Raw genomic sequence first — 18,028 nt, forward strand, 5'->3', positions numbered from 1 at the left:
TCATATTCATTAATTTAATTACTTGTCGGTTAGTTATTGCAAGATCTTGAGGTACACTTATATTTTGATATTCAGTAAGTATAACTATATTAGAGAAAAATTTACATGGGAGTAATGGGATAATCAGTTGAGTAATTGTTGGTTGACCGTAGAGCGTTGTGTTGGAGGAAGAAGATGATATATAGTGAAGATTATATTGCCCTTCACTATATATCATCTTCTTCCTTCAACACGTTGATATTCTCTGGACAAATAACTGTTGGAAAAAATTAGCATAAAATGGCATTTTACTGGCAATATTGTGGTACAAATATATGTGGGGTCCACTTTCGATTTGGGTCGGGTCAAAGTGGATTCGTGTTCTTCGTAGTTAGACGAAAAGATTGATATATTGTACGCTCAAAACTGATAATGGGTGAATGAGAAATTGGTTCTCAAAGTTGACCCATTTGAGTTAGAAAAATATAGAGAAAAACTTTTCAAGTAACTTTTGTCCCACATTGGTTTGAGAAGTGGTTTGCACCACTACTTATACAAGAGTTTTTCTAAGGCTTATTGAATTGCATAGCATAGAGGCTCTCTCTCGCGCGCAGTGAAATGAACTTAAAAAGGCTTGACTCGTGCATGCACGAATGTCGTTCAGAAAATTGGTTGGCCTTGCGGGTTGAATTATGCCAAATTTTCATATTTTTTACAATATTACGCAAACCATACCATAATACTATCGGTCTGTTTTGGGCGGGAAGTTAAAACTGAGGGTATTGTTTTTATTAATAGTATAGATTGCATTGCAGAGAAATATATATACTGAATTATTACCATTAGTAATTCTAGTCTAAAATTATATTACGAATAGGAACGTAGGGAATAATATATTTTATTGGGAATTCTATTTTAATTTACAATTGTATTAGGAATAGGAATTGTATTACCATATTTTACAATATTACGCAAACCATAATATTATAGGTCTGTTTTGGGCGGAAAGTTAAAACTGAGGATATCGTTTTTATTAATAGTATAGATTGCATTGCAGAGAAATATATATACTGAGTTATTACCATTAGTGATTCTAGTATAGAATTGTATTACGAATAAGAACGTAGGGAAGAATATATTTTATTAGGAATTCTATTTTAATTTACAATTGTATTAGAGATAAGAATTGTATTACCATAATTTACAATATTACGCACACCATAATATTATAGGTCTGTTTTGGGCGGGAAGTTAAAACTGAGGATATTGTTTTTATTAATAGTATAGATATAGATTGCATCGCAGAGAAATATATATCCTGAACTATTACCATTAGCAATTCTAGTCTAGAATTGTATTACGAATAGAACGTAGGGAAGAATATATTTTATTAGGAATTCTATTTTAATTTAAAATTGTATTAGGGATAGGAATTGAATTACCATATTTTACAATATTAGGCAAACCATAATATTATAGGTCTGTTTTGGGCGGGAAGTTAAAACTGAGAATATTGTTTTTATTAATAGTATACATTTCATTGCAGATAAATATATATACTAAATTATTACCATTAGCAATTCTAGTCTAGAATTGTATTACGAATAAGAACGTAGGGAAGAATATATTTTATTAGGAATTCTAATTTAATTTAAAATTGTATTAAGGATAGGAATTGTATTACCATATTTTTTACTATATTACGCACACCGAAATATTATAGGTATTGATAGGAAATATATACCGCGTATACCGCCCTACAAATACTATACGTATATTCGGTGTATTATACTGTATCTAGTCCTATATAAAGGACTTTAACCTTACATGGTAAGGGACTTTTTTGGGGGGCCCTTCCTCTCTCTCTAAACACAAGACTCTAAAAGAGCAACTTTGGGTTGATTCTTGCAGATACTTTACATCACTACATACTTTGCTTATACACTTGAATGTATGGAGGATTTAATCCATATCAAATAAGCACTTGAATGTATGGAGGATTTAATCCATATCAAATGGCGCCGTCTGTGGGGAACCGAGCTAGAAGCCGTACTCCTCCTTTTCCGGCGAGGCAACTGTCGTGGATTAAACCAGCAGCAGATCAGCGAACCATGAGAGCGGCTGGACTCCCTTTCGTCGAAGTTGCACGCCATCCGCCCCTAAGTCCAACGATACGAGACTTGCATGCAACTAGTGGAAATGATTTTCTACCAAGGTCTTTAGTAACAATTCATTGGACTCCGATCCTTCACAAGAAAGTACTCCTTTGCATGCCAGGATGATGAAGCCTAAAGCCACTCCGCCTTCCCAACGCATGCGAAGTCCAACTCCGCCACTGGCAGACCATCCAACTTCTCTGTTTCCCCCGGTCTCAGGATGATTCATGCACACTGATTACGCTGCGACCCATTTCCATGGGAAAATCAGAGTTTCTTGGGATCAATGTTGGTTTGAGAGCCTTTAATTTTGTGGTCAGACATATGATATTCCTCGGAGAGATTGTACCTGCTGTTGTCATTGCTAACACTTCCCATTGCTGGTTCGACGGAGCGGTTCCGAGACATGCCGGCTCCGTTATCTCCTTCAAAGGAAGCATTGGTAGTGTTTGATCTGGAGAGAGTCCAGTTCCAAAGTAACATCTCTCAGTTGGAGGAGGAATTGGGAAAAACAAGACTCTGGTGTTATTGGTAAACCGTGGCGGTCCAATGAAAATTAAATTGAATAAGTGCATGCAAGATGATTGGTGAGCAGTAGCGGTGGAGCTATGTAGGTAAAACTTACACCTCTGTCAAAGCCCCTTTCAGGCCACTCGAAGCAGAAAATTCAGAAGGGCAAAATAAACAAATTAAAGAGAGTTAATTATGGAAATCGGGGCAGCGTGGGGTTCGCGAGGAAAATCTTGCTTCAATTGCTCCATCCCGAGTCAATTATGAAGCCGATTCCACCTTGAAAATCTTTCCCCTTCTGCATGTGGCGGTAAACAACAAACAACAACAAAACAGCATCATCATCCTTGTCTTCCATAATCACGCCATCTTAAGTAGTCTCCAGCGCCGCCATTCGTCTCCCTCATCTCACCATCATCTACTACGCCGACCACCATCACCATGCACGCTGCTCACCGTCGCGGTCCACAGTCATCGTCCCCTCCCTCTCTTTCCGCCATCGCCATCTGCTGTGGTGTGTGCCCTGGCAGTCTCTTTGGGTTGGTGGATGTGGGCGGTTACAGGCTTCTTGCTGCTGGTGATGGAGTGCAATAAACAAAGTGGAGACAACAAATCATACTCCATGATATTATTGGTCTTTGTGGGTGGTGCTGGCGTAAGATGGCAGATGGCAAACCAAAGTGGTGGATGGTGGCTAGCTGACAATATTAGCTTTGGAAAAACAAAAATAAATTAAATCAAAATGGGAGTGGATGGCTGGCACGCTGGTGCGAAACATTGCAAATTGGAGTGCAAAATTTTTTAGAATTTGTAAAATTTGTAATTTAATTTTACATTGCAGAAATTGTATAGTTTATAGCTTTCTAATTGTAAAATCTATAGCCTAAACTATAATTTATGTAAGTTATAGGCTTTAGACTTAGAAATTTGTAATACCAAAGCTATAAATTAAATGTACTTAAGTCCGGTTAGGTCGGTCCATCCACCACCGGCATTGTAAGCCCGGGGCCATACCTCGGCATAATTACGACGGCGGTCGGAAAAAAACACAACGGGAGCAAGGTGCCCGTTTATGGTCCTCGGACCAATCTTTGTGGGAACAAGGTGCCCACCACGGGAGTAAGGTGCCCGTTACGGTCCTTGAACCGATTTGTGGGAGTAAGATGCCCACTACGACGGCGGTCGGAAAAAACGCTACGACCGAAAAGTCAGAAAAAACTACGGGAGTAAGGTGCCCGCTCGGTCCTCGAACCGATCTATTACGACCGAAAAGTCAGAAAAAACTACGCTCTTTGCACCAACGAGGAAGAATTAACCTCGTTTGCTTTTCTTTGTAAATTGTACATGTGTGCTAAGCCCGATTAGGTCGGTATTGCCACCATCGGCACGATGAATATATCCCGCTTCTCAGCGATGCCGCTTTTAGCGATGAATATATCCCGCTCCTCGGCGATGCCGCTTCTTAGCGATGAATATATCCCGCTTCTCAGTGATGCCGCTTTTTAGCGATGAATATATCCCGCTCCTCAACGATGCCGCTTCTTAGCGATGAATACATCCCACTCCTTAGCGATGAATATATCCCGCTCCTCAGCGATGCCGCTTCTTAACGATGAATATATCTTACTTCTTAGCGCTGCCGATCTCTTGATCGCTTTGCCTGACCAGGGGCCTTATGCCTGATCTCCAAGATCAGTGCCGATCTCTCGATCGCTTACCCGACCATGGGCCTTATGTTTGAAATCCGATCACTCGATCGATAGAGTTCGAACGACCCTTATAGTCAAAAAGACTATGTTTAAGGTTGTACTCTTTTTCCTTGACTATGATTTTTTCCCGTTGGGTTTTTTCTTAGTCCAAGGTTTTTTAGCGAGGCAACCGGCATAGGTCACAGACTATATGGTCAGCTTCCAGCCCGAACTCTTCCTCTTTGGCACTCAAAGTTGTGCTCTTTTTTCCTTGGCTAGGATTTTTTCCCACTGGGTTTTTTCTTAGCCCAAGGTTTTTAACAAGGCAACTATCGTGAGTCGCGAGGGGTAAGGCCAGTCTTCCAGCCCGACCCCTTCCTTGTTGACTCGACGTCAGGGCACGGACTGGGGGGCTACTTGATAGGGAATATATACCGCGTATACCGCCCTACAAATACTATACGTATGTTCGGTGTATTATACGGTATCTAGTCCTATATAAAGGACTTTAACCCTACATGGTAAGGGACTTTTTTGGGGGGCCCTTCCTCTCTCTCTAAACACAAGACTCTAAAAGAGCAACTTTGGGTTGATTCTTGCAGATACTTTACATCACTACATACTTTGCTTATACACTTGAATGTATGGAGGATTTAATCCATATCAGGTATGTTTTGGGCCGGAAGTTAAAACTGAAGATATTGTGTTTATTAATAGTATAGATTGCATTGCAGAGAAATATATATACTGAATCACTACTATTAGTAATTCTAGTCTAGAATTGTATTACGAATAGGAACGTAGGGAAGAATATCTTTTATTAGGAATTCTATTTTAATTTAGAATTGTATTAGGGATAGCAATTGTATTACCATATTTTACAATATTACGCACACCAAAATATTATAGGTCTGTTTTGGGCGGGAAGTTAAAACTGAGGATATTGTTTTTATTAATAGTATAGATTAAACTAAACATTGGTCTTTGAATTTATTTTTATAAAGATTATAATTAAATTATTTCTAAATTTTCCCATAATTATTTTAGTAATAATATAATTACATAAGTCATATTACATATTGATCTTTTTATGATAATTATAGACAAACAAGTCATATATTATTCAATCAATTGAGTAATACTTTTTCATATGCAAAAATCTTATAATCAAATAAATGTACATGTTCAATATTAATTTTTTTTTATAATTTTATCTTTATTTTTATTATTTAAATATATAATAAAAAATTTATCTGTGGATCGCACGGGTAATTGGACAATTATTTTCTCTAATTCAAGGAAAAGTGGAAAACATCAGAAAACATAATCGGTCCAACAAATTTCATCAATTGCGCTATATAATATTTGATGTTATAATTTATATAATTTTATATCGATCCAAATATTCTTAAAATATTATAGCAAATCTATTCCGTGCAACGCACGGGCGAAAATACTAGTATTTATAATAATATTAAAAATAATATTAATAATTTATAATAATAATAAATTTAAAAAAAAAAACAAACCCCCCGTTCCGGCCGCCGGAAGGTTGCTGTGTGTGCGTTTGTAATGGGCGGAAAATGACTTCCGCCCAAATTTGACGGAAGTCATTTTCCGCCAAATGGGGCTGATTTCCCCAGTCAACGGAAAATGATTTCCGTTGATTGGGTTTTTCATGAGTTGCCAAACACTCAAAGCCCGGAAAATGATTTCCGGAAATCATTTTCCGGGCTTCCAAACACACCCTAAATTCAAATTCAAAAATATGTAATTATTATTTTGTATTTTTTAATATGCTTGCTTTTGCTTTACATTACTTGCAAAATTAATTACCTATCAATCAATGTATATTTTTATCAAATTGTAATAAATAGCATTGGAAATTTTCAATGTTAAGTTACACGTTACTTCAACTGAATCCGAATCAAAATAGGGAAAAAAATTGCAAAATGGCATTGTTTTTATTAGGTGGCCAAAATATATATATATATATAAAGAAAATCGAAAACGACATCGTTTCTACTCAACCGCAAAAGAAGTTATAAAATTTACTAGGCAGAAAAAAGCAAGGATTTCATTGGCCAATCCCTGCTGCTTATTATATATACAATAATAGATAGATTAGATATAGTTACTCTAGAAATTAATAAGTACACTGTGAGACCCGTGAGATGCGTAATACATTTTATAACGATATAGAAAAATATTACATTTTAACTAAAAATTATTATACGTATTAAGTAAGACGATTTCGCACAAGACTACAAAGAGTTACTCATTGGAGAATAAGCATATATGTTTTACATATATGATCGCATCCGAGGCCTTACTAATGATTGAGCGCCATCGACAAAGGTGGTGGTTCCAGTCATGTAACGCGAGTCATCACTGATTAAATAGATGACGGTTGAAGCGATGTCCTTTTCAACGTCAAGCCAACGGTTCAGAGGCGCTGCTTCCCCGACCAACTTCTCTGCCCGCTCTTTTCCAACTGATAATGGATACTCGTCGTGGAGATGCAAGCCCCGAGCAATTCCATTCACCCTGATTTGGTGCTTGCCCATCTCCATTGCAGATAGCTAGACAAGTAGAACAGTGTTCAGAAGTTATAAGAACTGATAAAGCATTGCTAGCAGAGTTATACTACAAGTACTCCCAATTTGTACTCTCTGATGTGGTGGACACCGATAAGTTATTCTTTTCATGTGGATGCCAGTAAAAGTGTCAACATCAAGATTTTGAGTGTGAGAGTAGAGAATGAGAATTTACTATCATATTTTCTTGGCTAGAAATGAATTGCCTCATATTGGCTTAATATGCATCAAATCAATTGATAAGATGACTTGCCCTGACTAGCTGTTGGACCCCGGCCAAACATGAGCCAAATGCAGCAGCGCCTTGATATAGTCCTCTCTCCGCCCCTATGATCGAGGACAAATATACAATGGACCCTCCAGATTTTCTGTCCCGCATTCTTTTGCACACAGATTTCAACAAAAACCAAGCTGCCATGAAGTTTATCTTGACAATCTTCTTGAACTCATCTTCGGCTAACTGCAGAGGATCTTGCATCTTCCCTGTTGCATTTTATCAGAAGCCCTAAGCAACTTGGTATCTTGAATTACTATACTCCCTCTGAAGGGAAATTACTGCAAAACATTTTGTGCACTTCTAGAACAATAATACTTTGTATATGGTTCAAAGATCAATTGAAAGAACAGTTATGATATCAATATCACACAAGTTATGTCTAACAGTTATTTTTCATAGAGACTAGCTGATTTACCCGCCCGCTCTCCTGTACTCTGCAGTCTACCTTCATTGCCTATTCTATATATGACGCCATTATGCTAATATTGCAATTTAACCACTATAATTTCCTACCTATAAAAAACGCATTCCACTCTTTATATCTCGAGGACAAATTAAAGGTGGTACAGAGTTACCTTCATAAGTATAGCAGTGTACTAAAGCATCCAAATAGCCCAAAATATTCCACGCCTTCTCCACTGCTTCATCAAAAGCCGCTTCTCTTTCTTCTTCCATATTCAAGCCCACAACCTCCACTACCACAACACTACCATCTAGAGATTGCTTTATCGCCTTAGCTACACTCTTCAGTCGGCTCTCGTTTCCCATTAAAACCAACCTAAGAAATATTCATAATAACAGTTCCCGTCACTTTTCTTCAACCATACAGATGCAATCGAATTTGAAACTAGAATCACAAATAAAATTGGAATACATGCTCCGTTTAATAATAAACCAGATATATAAAAGTGTATGGATTTCGAATTGAGAGAGAGGGAATTTACTGGCAACCCCGCTGTGCTAAATGGCGGGCAATGTTGTTGCAGATCTCGTCACCATTGGAGGTAAGCAACACCTTCTTTCCAGGATTTTCCATGCTCGAAACCAATTCAGGAATAGATCAACTCTCTAACATAATCCAAAAGGGACAAATCAAGGCCTTTTATAGACTTAGATAACCACATTTACCCATCTAGAGTATCCAGAAAGCACAAAAGCAAAACATATGAGCAATTTCACATTTGAATGCAATCAAAGTAACTATACTGAAGACCCAAATTTTCTTTTTATATACAGCAAACCAAATAGATCATAATAGCCCCAGTACATGTGCCTTGATCATAAAGTTCGCAACTCTCAATCAATTGAAACAATCTGTGTTGGGAATTTTCACCAAGAAATTTTGAAAAATAAAATTCTACACAAAGAAACAAGACAGAAATACAGTTAAATCCAAGGCGTGAAATCGTGAATCACACCTCCAAGCCCATATACACTAGTGTAAACCCAAATCCTTTTTCTAATGCTGGACAAAGGCTACTCAAAATCTTTTCTAACTCCATTTTTCATTCACCTATTATCCGTTTTGAGTAAATAATATATAAAATTAGACCTAACATGAATCCACTTTGATCCAACCCAGATGAAGTATAATTCAATCAAAACTTTGCCTCAAAGTGACTTTACATACTATTTTTAGCTAATTTTCCAACACTCTGCTGCCCAGCCACATAAGAATTAGGCCTAAACATGCTCAGAAAGTCCGAAACCAGATTTCTTTTCAACATCACAACACGATTTTCCACTAAATTTCAAGAAATAACAGAGAAATTCAAACGCGAGCCCAAACAATCTTTTTTTTTTTTTTTTTCCAGGCAGAAGAGATTGATAACAGCAAACATCAATTGATCAGCATATCTATCTACACACAGGCACAAAAGCATAAGAAGGGGTGGCGATAGTCCACGAATGAAAAGGAAACCAAGAAAAATCTCACCTGCTGCCGTGTTTCCAGAGCTTAATTAGACACAGAAAAACCGAATTCAGAGAAGAGCAGAAAGTGAGTAATTGCCTTCTGTAGAAACTAGAAACACCGCATATTAAAGCTGAATTCCCGAACGGAACAGCAGAGAGTAATTGCATCCTGTTGAAACTTGAAACACTACACATGGCAATGGCAGCATTGATTAGGCCCCACCAGAATTTACAGTTGGAATACGACTTGAATCAAATGGTATACCAACTATGAACTGTGTATAATTTATATAGAAGTTATAATGCTACATAGGGATAAAAAAAGTAGAGATGATGTGTCTTATTATCGATCAAGTATAACTAATATACTAAAATGTCAAAGTACATCCTGACTTGTAATATGGTTGATCAAGTATAAGAACATCCATATCAATTTGATTTTTTTGGGCAATTTTTTAGAAGTCACGGAGAGAAAGTGAGAAAGAGAATTTTTTTTTTTAAAAAAAGGAAAATAACATTATCAGTAGTGTTCCTTCTTTCTCTCTCCTTGGAATAAAATTTACTTCTATCTCATTTTCTCACATCCACCTCATTATGAGCTCGATAAAAAAATCACCAAAAATTCATTAATATGGATGCTCTAATTGAACAGTTATGATTAAATACAATAATACGTTAATACGCATAATGAGATTTAGTAAAAGTAAAAAGGTGATCCATAATGTATACGTGAAGAGCTATTTATATTGACTTCAAACAACTTATGTCATGATGACATCTTACAATTGTATTGACAAGACATTCTTTAGTTGACTAATGTAGTTGACCGGTAAGCGATGCGACAATGCTCTTAGATGGCTATGTTGGGCTACCTCAACAATGTCGTAGGTGTAGATTGGCTAGTTTGGCACTTGCGACCGAGATGATTAACATTTATCTCCGCCATTTATACTTGGATTAGCCCAACCAAAAGCTAATCGTTTTTTTTTTTTTTATAAATTAGTTTTTATTTTCAAAGCAGGAGTTAAGAGATTCAACATTCAACAGGCTGTTCGGGTCGTGGGCCTTCTCTTCCTACCAGGCCCGCCAGGCCCTTTACGTTCGAACCCTGTGAAATCCGAATACCTGCCCAACCCGCCCCGCAGTCCCGGGTCTGCATCTCTCCTTCTTCCACGCACTACCATTTCTCTGCGTGGTCTCGCCATGACCACGTTCACCACCCACTCTTCCCATCAATGCGTCGCTATCTCCTGATCTCCCCGGCGATTCAAGCACAGCACTCACTTCATGAACTTCATCGCCGCCGCTCGAAATGGTAAACCCCCCCAAACTCAAATCTCTTCATCCCCTGATTCACCGCCGCCAAATCAATAATTGTATTCACTCTTATCGTCTCTGGTTTTCATCCAAACCCGATATTTCCGAACTCTTTGACTTTCGGAGCAATCAGGAGTACGGAGAAAATTCATCATCGCACTTAGTTTCTAAGGTCTGTGAGATTCTGTCAAATCGTCGGTTTCAATGGCAACGGAGCTCGGAGCTCAATTCCTTGAGCTCTGAGCTAAGACCGCGCCACGTGGCAAGGGTTATTGAGATCCATGAGAACGCTGACATAGCTTTGCAGTTTTTCTATTGGGTTTCTAAGAGGCATTTTTACAAACACGATATTGATTGTTATGTGTCGATGCTGAATAGGCTCTTGCGGGACAAGAAATTTGAACCAGCTGATCATGTTAAGATTTTGATGATAAAAGATTGCAGAAATATGGAAGAAATGAGGAGGGTGGTTGAGTGTTTGAGTGAGATTAGGAAAAAGGGGCTTGGGCATGGTTTGTATAGTTATAATACTTTGTTGATTCAGTTAGGAAAGTTTGACATGGTTGAAGCTGCTCGGAGTACTTTTAGGGAAATGTTGAACTATGGGATCCAGCCAAGCTTGCTAACTTTTAGCACTATGATTAATATATTGTGTAAGGAAGGGAAGGTGCAGGAGGCTCTTGTGATTTTGAGTAAAATGTATCGGCATGAGATGAGTCCAGATGTTTTCACTTACACATCCTTTATGCTCGGGCATTGCAGGAACATGAATCTAGATGCAGCCTTTGTGGTTTTTGATAAGATGTCAAAGGAGGGAATTGATCCAAATGCAGTTACTTATGCAACTCTTATAAATGGGCTCTGTAATCAGGGGAGAGTTGATAAGGCCTTGGATATGTTCAAGGAGATGACTGAGAAAGGGATTGAGCCAACGGTGTACACTTACACAGTTCCAATTACTTCATTATGTGCACTTGGACATGTAGAGAAGGCTATTGATCTAGTCCTGAGCATGAGAGAGAGGGGTTGTAAGCCAAATGTTCAAACATACACTGCTCTTATTAGTGGGCTTTCTTGTTCTGGTCGCCTTAATGTAGTCATTGGTTTGTTCAACAAGATGTTCAGAGAGGGTCTAATTCCAACTATAGTGACATTCAACGCATTGATCAATGAATTATGTGCAGGGGGATTCCTCAGTGCTGCTTGTAGTGTTCTCCAGTGGATGAAGACTCATGGTTACCCACCAAATGCTGAAACCTGCAATGCTCTTATTCATGGGTTCTGCATGGTAGGAAACATTGAGAGGGGAATGATTCTATTCAATGAAATGCTAAAGTTGGGTCCCTCTCCAACGGTGGTTACATACAATACACTTATCAATGGCTATCTTGAAAAGGGTTTCCTGGAGAATGCTGTTAGATTGTTGGATTTGATGAAGAACAATGGACTTAAGCGAGATGAGTGGACTTATGCACAACTTGTTTCTGGTTTCTGCAAAAGGGGGAAGCTTGATTCAGCTGCAGCTTTCTTTGGGGAAATGATTAAACAAGGTTTGAGTCCAAACCAGGTCAATTATACAACATTGATTGATGGTCTTGCAAAGACAGGAAAACTGGATACTGCAGTTGCTTTATTTCAAAAAATGGAGGAGATTGGGTGCAGTCCAGGTATTGAAACTTACAATGCCATTATAAATGGCTTATCAAAAGGAAACAGGCTTTCTGAAGCAGAGAAAATGTGCAATAAATTAACCGAAAGTGGTCTGCTCCCTAATGTGATTACCTACACAACATTGATTGATGGGTTGTGTAGGAATGGTGGGACACAACTTGCATTTAAGATATTCCAAGAAATGGAAAAAAGGAATTGCATGCCAAATCTGCATACATATAGTTCACTTATCCATGGTTTATGTCTTGAAGGTCAGGCAGATGATGCAGAGATGCTACTCAAAGAAATGGAGAGGAAAGGATTGGTTCCTGATCATGTGACATATACTTCACTAATTGATGGATTTGTTGCTTTGGGTAGAATAGATCATGCATTCTTACTTCTCAGTCAGATGATTGATAGTGGCTGCAAACCAAATTATCGAACCTATATTGCGTTGGTGAAGGGATTGCAAAGAGAATCTCAGTTAATTGCGGAGAGGATTGCAGTTCAAAACGAGACAGTATACGGCTATTCAGATGGGAAGGATTCTTGTATTGATTTTTTATGTAGTTTATTAGATAGAATGTCAGAAAGTGGCCGTGAACCCAGTGTAGATACATACTCTACCTTAGTTGTCGGTCTGTCTAAAGAAGGTAAAATTTACGAAGCAGAGCAGTTGGTAACACAGATGAAGAGCAAAGGCTTCTGTCCAAATGATGCAATAGATTGCTCTCTTTTGTGTGCCTATTGTAAGGAATTGAAAGTGGGCCCTGCTCTAGAAATTTTTGACTTGATGGTTTTAAAAGGTTTTAAGCCTTCCTTATCAATTTATCAGCTACTTATTTCATCTCTTTGTAAAGCAAGCTGGGTTAAAGAAGCTGAAGCTTTGTTTATGAGCATGCTTGAGAGGCAGTGGAACTCTGATGAGATTGTTTGGACTATCCTGATTGATGGTTTGCTTAAGGAGGGGGAATCAGAAATGTGCATGAAGCTTCTACATGCCATGGAATCCAAGAATTGCCCTATAAATTTGCAGTCTTATCTTATCTTGGCAAGAGAATTGTCTAAAGCAGATAAATCTATTGATGCTAGGGAAATTGCTAATAAGTTAAGAATTGGGAGAGATGAAAAATGAGTGCAATGTCTTTCTTGCATCAAGCCTCTGAAACATGGTGTTGTCTAATACGGATTAGACAGCTGTATCTCCAATCTCCATTGACAGCTCCTCTGTGATGCATTGATTTTAATGTAATGCATCTTTGAGAAATTGCTCTGTGGTTTTTCCTCCCAATTAATTCAATGGTCAGAAGATGATGGACTTTCATCTCTTTCTGGTACTGATATTCTTTTATTTATATTTCTTTTAGTTTCCTTTCTTCAGAGAGTCTTAAAAGAAACAGACACTAAATCATATCAATTTACCTTCTGTTACAGAACACCCATCAGAGGAAATGCGTGGTGGCAAAATGCTGCCTGAGCTTCAGGGAGGAGCAGTTAATCATTTTCAGGTAAAAAGCACAAGTTAGCCTCTTGAGAAAAAAAAAGATCGTTTTCATGCATGCTGTTTGACACTTTGACCCATGAACCGAGCAATTTCTAGTTTTGCTACACCATCACATTCATTTTCCAAACTGGATTAACTTTACTGATCTAGAAAATCACTTTTGATCCCCTTATTTCCTCGATTCAATATTACAAAACCCATATTTGATATTCTTATCAGACCTTCAAGCATAGGTCCTTTATGGCTTTTGCTTCTTTGCTTTAGAGTCCAAAGACTGCAGAAACTAGTCACTAAGCCATAAATACTACTTGAAGTATCTTCAGACGAAAAATGATACTACCTAAAATAGTTATGCAAACTTCAGAGGAATTGCCACGCTAATGGAAAACTGACATTTTTCCGTGTTCCATCACAGGATGCAGGATCAATCACATACACCACTGCTTCGTAACATGTCCATACATCTCGCTTGTCCATCAAAGATGATAATGCAAATTTGAGGTACTCAGTTGAAGACACACCCTTAGTTGTGACACCTAGTTATTCATTTCATTTCTTCTCTATTCTTTGTATCAGAAATCACATAGGTATGATTGGTTCCAATTCTTTTTATGAAATTTCACTATATAAGGAGTGAAGGAGTGGGTTGCCTTGTAAAATATAAATGGTTGGCGCGTGGTAGATCATAGATGAGCCTGAAGGCTCTCATAAGAATACCGATAATAAGGTGAGAAATTTTTGGTATAGTGATCTTTAATATCATCAATCTATCACCATTCATTTGGTGGATGTATTACTCACTCCTTTAATCTCTTGCATCATACAATTTGCTTTTTGTTTTCAAGAAAAAACTGCTGTAAACATCCCCCCACTCAATAATGCAAAACTTTGTGTGTTATCCTGAAAGTGATCTCACAAGGATCTTGTACAGTACAGAACCCAGAATTTGTATTTACTTCTTTGGCATTAAGTCATTAACAGTGTGAAAAGATGGTAGTAATGCTATTATTGCTGCCATGCCAAAATATTTAAATACTCAACAATAGCTTGTCAATGTCTTTTCTTTTTATTTATTTATTTATTTTTGGAGCATGAGAAATTGGACCAAAATGAATGAAAACAGGAGAAAAGAACCTAATACCCCCAGGCCCCAATGCCCATTCTAGAATGTTTGCTATTTATTGACCCTCGGGTTGATCCAGTGGTCACGAAAACAGTCATAAATTTCACTCAAAATGAATGAATAAGAGTTTGAATCGCATGAGTGCAATCTTTTAGCTGATTGTAGAAACTTTAGGTATCGATATTTACTTGTCATTTAATATTTGTGGGTCTGAATAACATGGCCCGCTTGTGGTTGGCGGAATTCAACATTTCCCACTAAGAATGTCTACTATTTATTTGTTATAAATGATAAAATTATTATTTTATTTTATTCTGAATAGCTTTCTCCTCTCAAGACCTCTGAATTTACAAGAGTGAATGGCTCAATATATGTTGTCTCTACAAGGCAAAGGTGGCTATTTAGATTCTCAAGGCAGCTATTGTTCCAGCGGAATTTGCAAGAAACTGCATTCCAATTTTCATCATTTGCAAAATATTTGATTTTTTTTTTTCCGAAAATACTCCTCATAATCTAGTAGCATAATAATATTTTAATTCAAGAATAATACTATTAACATCATGTTTAATTGACAAAATATGTATAAAACGGGGTTTCTAGGAATACATTAATTTCATTGATTTTTTTGTTACTTAATAGCCTATTCTTCTCGTGAACTAAATATACTGTAATTTTATATTAAAAAAGTCTTAAATTCAATTCTCAATTTCGTTCAAAAATATACCAAAAAAGACTTCATACGTGACATTTTTGGAAATAAAACGTCAAAACAAACAATATAATAGGTCTCTATTTTCAAGAATGCTATTTCATTCTTGATCTATTTCATGAACCAAACGTGTTGAATAGGTGTAAGAGGAAAGGGAATTAGGAAAAATAGAAGCAAGACACCTCGAAACGAACATAAGAAGTGTGATCTCGGACCCTTTTTCTTGCAACTACCACTCGTTGACATGACATCAACGGAGATAAAGAGAAAACGTTACTGTTATTTCATCAACGTGATTAATGGGGTACCTTTAAATCATTGCTTCGGAAAGGATAAATCACACAAAAACAAGTCAAAAAGATGCCAAAAAGGAGAGGATATATTCAATCAAGCCCTTGTCTTGTCTGAATGGCCATTACCTCCCCAATCAGACCTCTAGCAACAGGAAGACAACAAAAAAATGGATGCTGCAATCACACACACATACAAGAAATCATAAGCACCTTCCAAAGCTCAACAACACATCTTAATTCCCTGTTAGAGAGTATTAGAATAGCATTAAAGACAAACCGACTCAAACAATACCTAACCTTGTATTCCTTATCACAAACCCTTCCAAACACTTTCATCCATCATTCCATCCTCATCTTTGGCTTCTTGTTCTTGACCTTTTGCCCTTGTGGAAAAGTCCCTCCGCTTTCACTTACATTAACCCCTCTTAGACATTATATGTATGTATTTATTGCCTTTAACATATTGGCCTGTTCGGTAAATGGTTGATAGCCTTTAGTTGATTGGGTTAGAGAGTATGATTAGTTAATAACATTAGCTGATTGTAGAAAGGTATTTGATAAATTAGTTGTTAGCTGATAGCTGTTTAATATAATTTTTTTTCTAAAAAAACTAATTGAAAAAGTTGTTTTGAGCAACTTTTTGAATTTTAACATTTTGGAGTTATAAAAAATTGATTAACACTTATATTAATTTTTTAATCAAATCAAACAGCTAATAGTGGTCAAATAAGCTAAAATTAGCTGATAAGTTAAATATTTTACCAAACATGACCATTATGTACTTGTAATTAAAGCTGTCAAAATAGGCTTCGTCCCCTGCACGGCAAAAAGAATAGGTCAGACTTTGAGTTTTATAGCCCGTCCGGCCCACTGGCTAACTTCAACAGCTCTACTTACAGTTGCAGTTAATATATTATGTACTTTTATTTTATTTACATGTATATAATTTGCTAACAGAAAGTACATAATAAATTAATTGCAGGTACGTAATCTAAACCAGAGTTAATAATGCGCAAGGTGGACCACGGTAAACGATATAATTTGCGAACCCATCTTACCTCAACACACCATATCTCCTTGGACTTTGCTAGCCAGCAGCCGATTCTCAGCCCCCATCATACATCATCCTTGAATATAATATACCATAGAAAACATGTTATTTGGTGACACTCTCCTTTATATATGTCATGTTTAGCCTCATAGGAGGGCCACAGCATTTTCTCATTTCTGTTCAAACAGGCTGTGATCATGGGGAGGGAAACCAGGGACCCAGCAGCTTTAGGGTCTTCAATTGCACTTCTGCAAGAAAGATTCAGGCAGCTGCAGAGGGCAAGAGAGCAGAGAGAGGTGAGGGAACTGAAGCTGCTGTTTGAGCCTCAAGTTATGAGTCCTGCCAGGAGTTTTGAGGCGGGAAAAAAGCCGGTTTTCGTGCAAGAATCGGGCTTGGTTCCGTTTGGGGAAGGCGATAGGGATCCACTCACACTTGGGCTCAACTTGAGCAGCAGACAGGCAGATTTTCAGGCTATGAAGAAAAGGGCATTATTGTGGGGTGATCAGAAGATCAGTGTGAGCACAGGATATAGAAAGATGGAAAACTGTGATGTGGATACCTCTCTTCATCTGTAGATGTAGAATGAATCATTCTTTTCTTTTTCTTTGGTTTAGATTTTAATGTATACTCTCTCTTTTTCACATATTTGTCCTGGAGTAAAGAAGGGGAAAACACACCAAATAATAGGAGGACTCCACTATCATCAAGTTTATCTTTTTTAACAGCACAGACGAAAAGAAACAATAACGTCTAATAGAATTTAGGCAAAGTCACACCCACAACATCAGATCGAGAGTGACCATATATGGTGTGCTGCCATCCAGTTCGCACAGTGATTTTCTTTTAACACTGCCAATTGGTTCTCTGTTCAGAATCTTCTTTAATCCATGATTTCCCTCTCCAAATTCTGGGAATTAAGCGAACCATCTTATCTGCAGTTGAACCATACACTTTCAATGGTTTCCTTTCCACATCTATTGCAAAGGAAAGACCATAAATAAAATAAAATAAACATTATTTATAGAACTTGAACCACCAACTTCCTTAAAAATCACAGTATGGTAGTACAAACAAATGTCTATGAGCTATGAACGAAGACCTTCTGCATGACAGTGATAAACAAGAAATGGAGAGGTCAGCGAATATGATGTCGAATTTAGGATGTAATAAAGATAAAAACCGGGAGAATGTAAAGAGGAAATCAGTATGCATATGAATGCCAAAATAATGAAGAACTTTGTTGTGATCATTGTTGCC

General features: G+C 37.4%; 3 protein-coding genes across 3 annotated transcripts; 2 read left to right on the plus strand and 1 right to left on the minus strand.

Moving 5' to 3' along the window:
• Positions 1-6,383: 6,383 nt before the first annotated feature.
• LOC115995710 (levodione reductase-like) lies at positions 6,384-9,310 on the minus strand. The gene is made up of 5 exons (XM_031234818.1): positions 9,144-9,310; positions 8,152-8,275; positions 7,783-7,985; positions 7,184-7,413; positions 6,384-6,915 (listed from the first exon to the last, which is right to left on the minus strand). The coding sequence occupies exons 2-5, from the start codon at positions 8,241-8,243 to the stop codon at positions 6,637-6,639; spliced, it is 804 nt and encodes a 267-aa protein (XP_031090678.1). The 5' UTR covers positions 8,244-8,275; positions 9,144-9,310; the 3' UTR covers positions 6,384-6,636.
• A 934-nt stretch (positions 9,311-10,244) lies between these two features.
• LOC115996869 (pentatricopeptide repeat-containing protein At5g65560-like) lies at positions 10,245-14,530 on the plus strand. Its single transcript, XM_031236307.1, has 3 exons — positions 10,245-13,425; positions 13,526-13,599; positions 14,011-14,530. Exon 1 carries the CDS (start codon positions 10,434-10,436, stop codon positions 13,224-13,226), a length of 2,793 nt encoding a protein of 930 aa, XP_031092167.1. The 5' UTR covers positions 10,245-10,433; the 3' UTR covers positions 13,227-13,425; positions 13,526-13,599; positions 14,011-14,530.
• A 2,438-nt stretch (positions 14,531-16,968) lies between these two features.
• Positions 16,969-17,346, plus strand: LOC115997002. Its single transcript, XM_031236446.1, has one exon. It carries the CDS (start codon positions 16,969-16,971, stop codon positions 17,344-17,346), a length of 378 nt encoding a protein of 125 aa, XP_031092306.1.
• Positions 17,347-18,028: the final 682 nt, after the last annotated feature.

The sequence above is a fragment of the Ipomoea triloba genome, chromosome 11 (assembly GCF_003576645.1).
Source record: "Ipomoea triloba cultivar NCNSP0323 chromosome 11, ASM357664v1".
Lineage (NCBI taxonomy): Eukaryota > Viridiplantae > Streptophyta > Magnoliopsida > Solanales > Convolvulaceae > Ipomoea > Ipomoea triloba.